The 12775-nt window shown below is 45.8% G+C and overlaps 1 protein-coding gene across 1 annotated transcript in view; it reads left to right on the plus strand.

The window, feature by feature from the left end:
* Nucleotides 1-12775, plus strand: part of Fam186a (family with sequence similarity 186 member A) — an 88352-nt gene that overhangs the window by 35821 nt on the left and 39756 nt on the right. Inside the window, exon 7 of the mRNA XM_055626805.1 lies at nucleotides 10938-12775. This exon is cut by the window's right edge and continues 2538 nt beyond it. Coding sequence (XP_055482780.1) covers nucleotides 10938-12775 — 1838 coding nt within the window. The remainder of the gene's footprint in view (nucleotides 1-10937) is intronic.

The raw sequence follows: 12775 nt of genomic DNA on the forward strand, positions 1-12775 counted from the left end.
AAAAAAAAAAAAAAAAAAAAAAAAAAAAAAAAAAACCAAAAAACATATCTCTGAGAGGGAGGTAAGGAATTCATGTAGGTGAGAGATTGCAGTCTCAATCCTTTTAATATCCATGTCAATAGCTGTCTGTAGGCTTTGGTACTACTGTCTTTGTAAAGCTGAGGAGGTAGCCCCACTGGCCACTCCAGCAGCACCTAACCCAAGTAAGAGTGATACTGTTAAGACTGTTATAGGCTGCCTTTTAACCCGGTTGATTCCTCCCTGCTATCTGTCTAGTAATTCTTCGTAGGGGTGATATATGAGGTGAGGCACAAGTTGGATTAACATACAGAAATCTCCAGTTTGGTCCATTACTTCCTTATGGACACATGGAGTTAACCCAGTAGAGCAAGCCCACTATCCATTTTCTGAGGGCACTATATATTTGTTTTCTGAAAAGGCTGATAGGGTGGTGCTGCATAGACATTGATGGGTATGTGGTACTTGTCCAATGCAGAGGCCTTGCCAGGTTACTGATTGTAAGGTCAGCCTAGTTTTCTGTTGCCATCTGCATTCAGAGCTATCTTCTCTCTCTTTTATGGAGGAATCAAAAGCAAATCAAGAAGGCTGAAAATCATAACATAACCAGCAGGACTCAGTCAAATTAGAATAAGAGGAATTTAGGAATTGGGCTGTTTTGGTTATGAGGGCGACCAAGTGGTCTTGGCTTTCTGATGGAGCACTGGAGGCTTCTCCTTGGCCAGAGGCCAGACTTGGAGGAGTTAGAGTAGGGGCTGGTGGCACTGTTGTGGCTGGGGGAGGTGCCAATACCTGGTTGGGTCCCACTGGAACTGGTGGGATGGATTCGGTGGTCAGATGGATGGTCAGGAGCTGGATGCGGTCACGTCTTTCCCCATATAACCTTATCCCCCAAGTCTTTCCTGTCTTCCATTCCATTTGTTTTCCTTCCTTGGTGAAGGACAGGTGAATAGTATTGCCTCCAGTGGAGCCCCCCCACTGTTTCTTTTTCATGACATGCTTCCCCATCATCCATAGGATTTCCCACCAGCCTGAATTATGCTATGTCCCCTGGAATTGGCAGGAAATTGGAGCATGATGGATTGCCCATTAATTTGGCCTGTCCAAGTATAAGGGTGAATGTTGCCTCCCCTTTTGAGGGTAATTGGGTCCCCTTTCAGCTTCCAGTAGATATTACCTGTTTTCTCACACCCCCACGTAGCACAAAACCCTACATGGAGCCCTCCATGCTGCCATCTCTGCTTTCTGTCTGTTATCTACTCAGGGCATGCATAGAAAGAAAGGCTGCATAGCTTTGCCTTCCCTACTGCAATAGTACAGCCATCGCCCATCATTGCCAAGTCACCTACATCACAGAGGTCAAAAAAACAAGTCCGGCCACCATGTCCCCAGGGGCTGTGTTTGGGTGGTGGAATTGACAACATGTCCAGTGGCAGTGTCTATAACCTCCCAAGTCTGAGAGACAGGAATATAGGTTGAGCCATATCCTATCCTGGCCACCAAGAGTAGTCGGTGACTAGCAGGACTAGTGTGCCACTGACTTTGTGATTTTTAGTCTGAGGGGATTGTTGGTTTTCTGGACTTTCCGTTCTGGTGCTGCTGGGGTCAACATAGTCCTCTTGAGTCCAAAAGGGGCTGGCTGGGCTTGCAAACAGTGGAGCCAAGCAGCAATCCTGTCAACCTTGATGGCTGTGGGAGTAGTCAGAAGAATGATATATGGTCCCTTCCATCTAGATTCCAATGTGCCTTGGCAAAATTGCTTTACGTAGACCCAAACTCTCTGCTGGAATTTGTGTGGTTCAGGGACTGGGCCTGCTTCATACAGAGCATGTAGTTTAGGCCAAACATGCTTGTAAGCCCATTGGGTAGCTCGAACCCAGAAGAGTAAATCATCGTCATCTATTTCAGTAATAGCATCAGTCTTAAGGTTGGGTACTATAGGGGCTGGCATCCTATACATGATCTCAAAGGGAGTTAACCCCAACTGGTAAGGGGAATTCCTAACCCTGTAGAGGGCAAAGGGGAGGAGTATCACCCTGTCAGCGCCAGTCTCCAAGGTCAATTTAGTTAAAGTCTCTTTTAATGTCCTATTCATCCTCTCTACCTGTTCTGAACTTTGGGGCCTGTAGGCACAATGCAATTTCCAATCTGCTCCAATAAACTTAGCTACATTCTGACTTACCTTTGACTCAAATGCTGGTCCATTATCTGACCTATCATGTGAGGGAAGCCATACCTAGGCAAAACATCTTCCAACAACTTCTTTGCCACAACCTGGGCAGTCTCATCTTTGGTGGGAAAGCCTCAGTCCATCCCGAGAAGGTGTCCATGAACACCAACAGCTATTTGTAGCCATACTCTCCAGACTTACTCTCTGTAAAGTCAACTTCCCAATAGGCCCTGTGTCTCTTACCTCAAGAACGTGTCCTTGGATGCTGTGGTTGATTAGTGACATTAGTCAATTGGCAAGCTTTACAGATAGTCACAGTATCATCAATGGTTTTATGCAGGTCTCTGAATGTCACTTTTGACTGCCAGACAGCATCTGCCGTTCTCTTGGATACCATATGGGTATCTCTGTGAATTTTTCTGAGAATTATTCTAACCAGAGAATTGGGCAAGATCAATTTACCTTCAGCTGAATGACACCAGCCTTCTAGGAATTGACTCATGGGCTGGTTTCTTGCCCATTGGATATCTTCTTTTGTGTACTGAGGTACCTTTGGCAAATTTGGATCAGGTGGCTCTGGCAGAATGACGGCCAGGACATCAGCTGCCTCTTGCAGGGCAACACTTCTGGCTGTTTTATCGGCAAGGTTGTTTCCTGCCACTGTCTTAGTATTGGTTTTCTGATGCCCAGGGCAATGAATAATGGCAAGGTTCTTGGAGAGCCATAGGGCCTTCAGGAGCTGTAGGATTTCCTCCTTATTTTTAATAGTTTTTTTTTTCCTTCTGCTGTGAGGAGTCCCCTTTCTTGGTATATAGCCCCATGCATGTGAGTGGCAAAAGCATACTGACTGTGTAGACATTAAAGGCCAATCCTTTACCCGGGGTAAGGGCCTGGGTCAAGGCTATCAGCTCAGCTTGCTGAGCAGAGATCCCTGGAGGAAGGGGTTGTGCCCAAATCACCTCCGTCTCAGTGGTCACTGCCAAGCCTGCCCTCCTTTGACCCTTATGAATGAAGCTGCTCCCATTCATGAACCAAGTATGAATAGCATCTGGTAGGGGAATATCCTTCAGATCTGCCCAGACACCATGTACTCAGGCCAGTATTTCTTCACACTGGTGTAGAGGTTGCTTAAGTTCTGGATCTGGTAGGAGGGTCACTGGATTCAAGGAGGAGGGGGCTGAAAATTAACTCAACCCAGATTAATCAACAGAGTCTGATAATGAGTCATACGGGCATTGCTCAACATTGATCAGGTGGCTGTTTTAGTACCCCTTCTAAAGCATGGGGAGGTGGTCATACTTAGATTTTGACCCAGACTCAATTTGTCTGCATCCTTGACCAGGAGTGCAGTTGCTACAATGATTCAGAGGCATGGTAGCCATCTGGCAGCCACAGGACCAAGTTTCTTAGACAGGTATGCAATGGGTCTCCTCCAAGGTCCCAGAGTTTGAGTTGGCACCCCTTTTGCTCTTCCTTTGTTTTCATCCATGAACAAGTGGAGGGGCTTGATGGTGTCTGGGAGCCTAAGCACTGGTGCTGACAACAGGGCCCTCTTAAGTCTTTCAAAGACCTGTTGCTGTTCAGCAGTCCATTCGAAGCCTTTGGTCTCTTTGATGGCTTCATAAAGGGGTTTAGCTAATTCTGCAAACCCAGGTATCCATATCCTGCAAAAGCCTGCTGACCCCAGAAACTCTCTTACCTGATGAGGGCTTGTAGGTAGAGGAATACTAAGGACCATTTCTTTTCTGGCGTTCAGTAGCCATCTCTGTCCATCCCTCAGAATAGAGAATAAATATGTCACTTCAGTTTTACAAAGTTGTGCTTTCTTAGCCAATGCTTTATAGCCCAAGTCTCCCAAGGTTTGCAAAAGTCTTTGTGTACCTTTTGGACAGGCTTGCTCCAACCCTGCTGCCCCTAGGAGATCATCAATATATTGAATCAGAGTAATATCTGGGTTTTCTTTTCTATACTCACCCAGGTCCTCATGGAGGGCTTCTCAAAGATGGTGGGAGAGTTCTTGAATCCTTGTGGCAAGCGGGTCCAAGTCAGCTCTCCATTTATCCCTTCCTCGGGGTCATTCCATTCAAAGGCGAAGTACTCCTGACTCTTGGGGGCTAGCAGCAAGCTGAAGAAAGCGTCTTTCAAGTCTAATACTGTACACCAAGTCTACTCAGGTGACAAGGAACTCAGTAGGGTATATGGATTAGGTACTGTTGGATGTATATCCATTACTTACTTGTTGACTTCCTGGACAGGATGGTAGTCATTAGAATGAGGCTTCTTTTACTGGTAATAATGGTGTGTTGCAGGCTGACTGGCATGGCCTTAAGATTCCCTCGGCCAACAGTTTCTGAATGTGAGGGGTTATTCCTTTTTGAGCCTCTTGGAATGTGGGGTACTGGTGGATCTGAGCAGGATCTGCCCCAGGCTTGAGTTCAACGAACACTGGGGACCATTGTTTTGCCAATCCCATTCCTCTGGTTTCTGCCCAAGCCTGGGGATATCATGCCAACCAAATCTGCAAATCGCTTGAGGGAGCAATTGGCTCCTCAAACAATCTATATTCAGCCTCAGAGGCTAGGTCAAGAGTCTATATCTGAATTGGACTGCCTTTTTCATCTATTAACTGGGGCCCTTATGGCTTAAAATGGATCTGCACCTTTATTTTAGTAAGCAGATCTCTCCCCAGGAGGGGATAAGGGCATTCTGGAATCACCATGAATGAAGGGGTTACCTGGCCAATTCCTAAGTCCATCGTTCTTCAGGCATTCCATGAATATTGTTTCATATCGGTGGCCCCCTGGACCCCAGGACCTTTTTGATGAGTCTGGTTCTTCAGGTTGAGCTCCAGTGTCCATTAAGAAGTTTAGTCAGGGAGGGGATCCAAACCCCGTCCCCCTCAGTCTTCCTCCAATGCCAGGACCTTGGTCTGGGACCTGGGTCTCCTCTTGGGGTAATCTCTGAGCCAGTGACCCTCCTCTTTGCAGTAAGCACATTGATTCTTACCTAGTGGTTGTCTGTGATGTCCTTCAGGTCCTTTATTGTTGGCCAGCTACTGGAGTTGGTACCTCCTTTCTCCAGGGTCCAGGACTCTGCTGGCCGGTAGGACTTTGGCCAAATCTTGATTCAAGGCCTTCCCAGTCTTCAGTTGCTTTTTCAATTCCTGTTATTGTACATTCTATCATCTACCTGAACTAAATCTTGCAACAACATCTGTCCTATTCTTTCCTGCTTCTGTAATTTCTTATGTCTGGAGCAGACTGGTTAATGAAAGCCAAAGCAAACGTACCTGTATATTCAGGCTTCTCAGGATCTACATGTGTATACCTACAGAAGGCTTCATTGATCCTTTCAAGAAAGGTGGCTGGACTCTCATCTGCTCCCTGTCTGACATCCTATACCCTGGCCAAATTAGTGGGCCGTCTTGCAGCCACCTTGACACCTGCCAGCAGGGCCTAGTGGTAGACTAGGAGATGTTCCCTACCTGCAATGGTGTTGTAATCCCAATTGGGCCTTTTATAGGGAAAGTAATCATCAATATGGGTTTGATCTGTGGTTGGGACTCCTGTAGTGTCTGCGACATTTTTGCACGCTTCTGAAATGAAATGTCTGTGCTCTTCAGTGGTAAACAAAACCTGCAAAAGCTGCTAACAATCATCCAAAGTGGGCTGGTGGGTAAAAAAGAACAGTTTCGAAAAGATCAATTAAGTCCCTAGGGTTGTCGGTGAACTTGGCATTCTGAGTTCTCCAGCTGTAAATAACTGATGTAGCAAAAGGCCAATAATGGTGAGGTTGATTGCCATTAGCATCTGGTGTTTCTGTGGCCCATAAAGGAAGGACCGCAGCATCTGCCTCTGGTTCCCCAGAGGGGGAGGCTTCCTGGCAGTTCTGGGTCCTTTGTGCCAGACCAGATGGTGGTTCCTGCCTGGGTAATGGGGCCAGTACCAGTGGAGCAGGCTGGGGAGCAGGAGGAAGTCTGTATGGAGGAGGTGGAAAAATGACCTCCTCAGGAGTCCCACCCTGTAAAACAGAGTAAAGGGGGGCCGGGGAAGCCGATGGGGCACCCTTGGGATCCTTCTTCTTGGTTTCAGTTTCCAGGGCAGTGGCCTCTGGTTTTGGAGAGCCTGTGAATGGAGGGTTGTCTGTGGGCATCAGAAAGGGCTTGACCCATGGAGCTGGGTGAATCACTAGGTCCTTCCAGACGATATATGGTACTTGTTCTGGGTGACCATGTGCTTTCTGAAAGACCTTATCCTCCACCGTGAGAATGGTGGGAAGGTAGACAGTTCCCTCAGGTGGCCAGCCCACATCGAAAGTGGGCCATTCTGAGCTGCAAAAGGTTATCATTTTTCCTTTCTTCACACCAACTGAAAGATTGTGAGCCCTAGGCCTAACTTTCTTAAAAGTGTGCCAAGACCAGGTCAAGATGTTTGGAGGTAGTCTGTCCCATTCTGTCAGTCAGACTTTCCATCAAAAAGAAAAGTAAGACAGATAATATTAACATACAGAAAAAAAAAAATATCACACCGGGATGGAGCCATGGTTTTAGGCAAAAGCAAAACCACAAACAGGAAGGAATCACACAAAGATGGAGCCACAGCCTCCAGCAAAAGTGAAACCAAAAACCTGGCTTGTACTGGGGCTGTTTTCCTGGGACCAAAACCAATTCTTCTGAGGCAGGCACAACATCCACCCCAAAGAGGTTAAAATGGATGAAGTCAGGAATATCTTCTCTGCCCCCTGGCAGTTAACCACCAGACACATCCACCCTAGCTGTAAATCTGCCGCCTGACTGAGAACCGAAAGCAAACAAAAACTTCAGACAGACAGACAACACAGAGAACACTTACCCGCTGACGGGACCAAGCTCTCTGGGTAGGGAGTTCTAGGGGTCCCAAGGGGTCCTGACCAATGCATCAAATGTTATGTCCAGATAACGGAAACCCTCAGAGACCACCAGGAGATGATTCTGTTGCAAGAGCAAGAGAGCTTTATTGCAAGAGCAATTGAACTCGGGACCCAAGTCTCACTGATGCAGCAGTAGAGAAGTGGAACCTCCAGCTCTGGGTAAACAGGATTTTTAAAGGAAAAGCTGTAAGCTGGGGGGTTCCATATCTTGGTGTTACAGAATTGTGTAAAAATCATAAGGGCAAGGTGACCCTTTAGCTGAAGCTTAACTACAACTGCTATTCTTCTGAAAGTACATCTGGAACATTGGAGAATTTTCCACCCTACCCAGATTGGCCGTTGCCAGGGGAGTTGATCCAGTTCTCTGCCAAGTGTACATTTTGTGTTTTTTCCCGGAACCTGAGTTCAGCCCCTGGGCACAGGTATGCACAAAATGGCTTCTCATCTCAAAATGGAGTCATCCACAGTAACTTAAGCTCGTCACTGCCTCCGTCTCCAGAGTTCTGGGATAAAAGGTGAGTGCTAGCATATCTGACCTAATGATATAGTTTTATAATTATTGCTTTATCTTTCTGGCTAGTGGGTATTGTGGGACCCCAAACTCACATGGCAAGAAAACTCTAAATATTAATATCTAAATTTAAACACCTGGAGGCTTCTGGGAACACAATTTGGTCATGTGGGCAAAGTCCTCTGGCTATTTCCTCTTTTTAGCATTTATTTACTTCCTTTTATGTGTATGGGTTTACCTATTTGTGCACCATGTGCATGGAGTACCTGTGGAGGCCAGAAGAGGGCATCAGACCTGGAACTAGGGTTTATGGGTTGTAAGGTGCCATGTGGGTGCTGGGAATCAAACCCTGGCTCCTCTAGGAGACCTACCCACCCCACCACTACCCTATTTATTCTTTTTTTTTCTTCCCTAGACAGGGTTTCTCTGTGTAGCCCTGGCTGTCCTGGACTCCCTTTATAGACCAGGCTAGCCTTGAACTCACAGAGGTACATCTGCTTCTGCCTCCTGAGTGCTGGGATTAAAGGCATGTGCCACTGTCAACCCAGCTCTATCAATGCTTATTTCGTCATGTTAATTTGACTTATTCATTGATATCAATTCCTTTTGACCTGAAGGTCATTTTTGGTCTCTCTTTACTGCAATGATTTATTTTTATTTTATATGTAGGGGTACTCTGTCTGCATGTATGTCTCAGTACCACATATGTGCCTTCAGAGGCCAGAAGAGGGTGTCAAAAGCCCTGAAACTGAAGTTATGAGCTGCCATGTCAGTGTTGGAATCTCTTCAGTCCCTGGTCTTAGAAAGCAAGGCTGAGCCAGGTGTTGTGGCACACCCCTTTAATCCTAGCACTTAGGGAGGCAAAGGCAGGCAAATTGCTGTGATTTCAAAGCTAGCATGGTCTATAAAGGGAATTCAGGACAGCCAAGGCTACACAGAGAAATCTTGTATTGAAAAACAAACAAACAAAGCAAGGCTGTTAGTTTTTATTTGGGAATGTCATCATTCACCTTTACTTTAAAATGGACTTTATTTTTTTAGAGCAATTTTAGGGTTTTTTTTTGGGGGGGGAAGATCTCTTCATACCTCTTCATAGCTTCCCCTCATCGGTGTCTTATGTTAGAGGCTAGGAGGGTGGTTCCATGGGCAAGAGCACTGCCCAGCCTTGCAGAGCACTCACATGGCATGGCTATGCATAACTCCAGCTTCAGGGGATCTGTGCCCTCTCTGTTCTCCACAGACACTCATGTGCATGTGTTCATACACACACCCGCACACACAAAATCAGTTCAAATAAATCTTTTAAAATATATGTCTTTAAAATATCTTAAATATATTTAAGAAGCCAATGTTAGTTGGGCAGTGTTGGTGCACGCCTGTGATCCCAGCACTCGGAAGGCAGAAGCAGGTGGACATCTGTGAATTTGAGCCCAGCCTGATGTATAGAGTGAGAGTGAGTCCAAGACAGCCTGGGCTACACAGAGAAACCCTGCCTCAAAAAACAAAACAACAAAAAACCCCAACCATGCAACCTACCAAAACAAAACAAAACAAACAAACCACACACACACACACACACACACACACACACACACAAGAAGGAGGAGGAGGAAGAAGAAGGAAAAAGAAGGAGGTAGGGTGAAGGAAAAGAAAAAGAAGCAGCCACCGCCACCGCCAATGCTGAAGGCAGGTATGGGTGCTCACATCCATAATTCAAGTGTTTAAGAGTTAAAGTCAAGTGGATCTAGAGTTCAAGGCCAGCTTTGGCTACATAGCAAGTCCACCCCCATCTCAAAGAACCAGGAAGGAAGGAAGAAAGGGAGGGAGGGAGGGAAAGAGAAAAAAAAGAAAGAAAAAGAAAAAGAGAAAGAGAGAAAGAAAGAGAAAGAAAGAAGAGAGAAAGAAAAAAGAAGAAAGGAAGGAAATAGAGAAAGAAAAGAAGAGAGAAGAAAAGAAAAAAGGCAAGGAGAGAGAGAAAGAAGAAAAAGAAATAAAACAAGAAACACTGGCACTTTATTATTGACTAAACTGCATAATATACTTAGGCCTCTGGGGCCTTATCTACTGTCCCACTCTGCTTTGGATGTGGGCACTACACTACCTCTAGCTGTATGTGCTTGGCCTCCTCTTAGCTGCTAGAGAGTTTCTCAGATCTTCCTTGTGTTTGACCTTGTGCTCCTCTGCTGAGATTTGCCCTGGGATGATTGGTTAGTGGATAGAGAGACTCAAAGTCTCACTATATCCTATCGAGGCTCAGTGAATGAAGCATGAGGTCCTGAGCCTGGACCCCAGCATCCACATATGCCCCGGCCAGCGGAGCTAAAGTTATTCGGGGGTGGGGGGTAAAAGAGAATCCGATCCTGTGAAAAGATGAGCGAGAGAGAAAAGAAAGTCCAAGCAAACAGGTGCTTGTCAAGGACTATCTTTACAAAATCAGCTTTTAAATAGGATTCAGGACAAGGAAGTAGGGTGGGTGAAAAGTTACAGATTCTTCTCGGCCAGGGGCCTGAAACATCTTGTGGTTAAGTCACGGTTCTGTGAGCACATCTCTGCTGCTGCCAAGCAGTATGTTTACCGCAGGTAAGGGAACGGGCAAGTTGGTGAGCTTCCACAGGTGGTCCCTGACATCTCTAAGCAGTATGTTTACCGCAGGTAAGGGAACCGGCAAGTTGAGGCAAGTTGGTGAGCTTCCACAGGTGGTCCCTGACACACATAGATACGAGAGTGTAGCAGAGTACATCCGTAGTGCCAGAGCCGGGGAAAGGAGAGTGTGTTGGCCAGATGTTGTCACTGACTGATGAGCACCAGGTTCCGGCAGAGGCTCTGCTTCAAAAACAAAGCACAGCTGCATGATGGTGCAGACCCATGGTAATGCGTTCCCTTGATTTCAGCACCCTGAAGGCAGAGGCAGGAGGATCCCTGTGAGTTTGAGGCCAACCTGGTCTACATTCCCAGTTCTAGGCCATCCAGGAGACCCTGCCTTCACAAAATAGTTATTACTCCCCCCCCCCTTTCTTTTGGAGGGAGTAGTATATATGTGTAGCCTATAGTTCAGAGGGCAGAGCACAGCTGCTACCTGTGGAGTATCTACATAAGTTATTTTACATTCTTATGCATAGGAGGTTGGTCTCATCTCCCCTGAGTATCAGCTTAGTCATTATGTATGCTAAAGTGAGTTCATGAATATTTCATTTTGGCTAATTACTATGAATAAAATAAAATCAGTTTTTCTGGTGAATGTTTATGCTGCATGTAGTTGTTAGTTGAGGCTGAGTTCCTTAGGCTTAAGCATGGCAACTCCATTGTTTTGCTTTCTGTCTTCTTTTTCAGTGACTAGAGGCACTCTCTGGAGAGCTTGGAAGGATCGAGCTATAAAGCGGCCTGCCACAGCCCATGCCTTAAGACCTGATCAGATGATTGCTGATCACTATGCCTTAAACTCAAAGGTTTCAGAGATTCAAGACATGCTGCAGGAGCTCATCAGCACAGCCATGCTCAGCAAGTTGGAAAACACTGCCCTCAAGTACATATCAGGCACAATGCTGAACCTTTCTAAGGCCTTGAACACAGTCAACGATGAACTAAAACTTGTGAGCGCTCACGTTTCCAGGTCGACTATGAGCCTGACCAGAGAAAAGGACAAGGAGATCTCCCATAAGATCATCCAAGAACTCTGTGAGGAGAATGAGAAGTTTAAGCAGAGGCTCAAAGAAACCGAAGAAAAATGCGAGCAGCTGACTCGAATCAAAAGTTTTCTAGGACGCCAACTATCTGCCTCAGCTGTATCTGTCTCAGCTGCATCCGCCTCGGATATGTCCTTGAGAATGCGAGGTTTGCAGTCTCCCCAGTTACCCGTAAGCAAAGAGGTTGACAGTGAGATTGATAATCTTTTAAACAAAGAGCTTGAAAAAGTGATAGATGACTCCCAAAAGAAGGGAGGTAAGGGCACTGCGATAAAGTGGGACACATCTGTGACATATGTAGCCCAAAGTGATGTGGATTTGGAGTCCGATGACAGTCTTGTAAACATAGAGCTTGAAAAGGTGACAGATTACTCCCCAAAGAAGAGGGTGAAGCATACTGCAGTAAAAAGGGACAGATCTGTGACGTATGTAGGTGAAGGTGAAGGGGCTGCCAGAGCCAAAGAAAAAGCTGAGGACAAAGCTGAGACTCTGCAGGACCAGGCAAAGCTCAAAGGCCTGCCACCAGTTCTGACAGCTGAGACCCTGGACACAAATCTGGAGAAAGCGGAAAAGAGTGCTGTGGAGATCAAATCCAGCCCATACTTTGATCTACAAACACTGGAAAAGAAAAAAAAAGACGAGATGCTAAAAGACCAAGATGTCACAGGTGGACCGAGTGGCAAGGTGCAACACAAGAAGGGCAAAACTGAGCTCTTACTTTCAAGAACCTTAGTTTCACCAAGCATTCAAGTACCATCTGCTGGTAGGCCAACGGACAAAGAAGGCAGGAGTGAAGCAGAACTACCCAAGAAAATCCAGCCTGAGAGTACCCCAGAGCCACACAAAATGGACAAAAAAGGAAAAAAATCAGGAAAAACTCAACAAACAGTAGGCCCCATAAAAAAACCTGATCAATTACAACCCAAGACCCCTCAAAAGACTTCAGAGAGTCCCAGTGAAAGTCAACAAAGTAACCTAGATGCATTTCAAAGAGGCATATTGGCTTTCCTAACAGAGAAAATGAATAATATAGGAAAGGCTTTTGACCCAAAAAGCATACAGAAGGAGGAGGAATCACTGGGAAGAGAAGTTGAAAAGTTATACACCATAAATGCAAAAATGGAGGAATATTTCCAAAAAGTGGCTGAAGTTGTGACTAAAACTGTGAGGATATACAAAGATGCAAAAAAGGAACTATTTACAGAGAAACTCAGCAAAGAACAGAAGCTATCTCCAACTGGACAACTGTCTTCTAAGGAGGCAACAATCAGCAACTTTATCTTAAGTGAGCTCACAGACCCAGGGATTAGGAAACTAGTACAAATGCTCGTAGATGAATTAGAAAGTGAAAGAGACATTGAAACAGACAAAACAGTAGGCAAAGATTACAGGGACAAAGGAGAAGAGCAACAAAGGCAAGAAGAGGAGGACTGGAAGAAAGACCAAAGACTTCAAAAGCAGAGGAGAAGGGAGAGAGACTACAAG

This window comes from Psammomys obesus, unplaced genomic scaffold (genome assembly GCF_907164565.1).
Source record: "Psammomys obesus unplaced genomic scaffold, mPsaObe1.curated_primary_1811, whole genome shotgun sequence".
Lineage (NCBI taxonomy): Eukaryota > Metazoa > Chordata > Mammalia > Rodentia > Muridae > Psammomys > Psammomys obesus.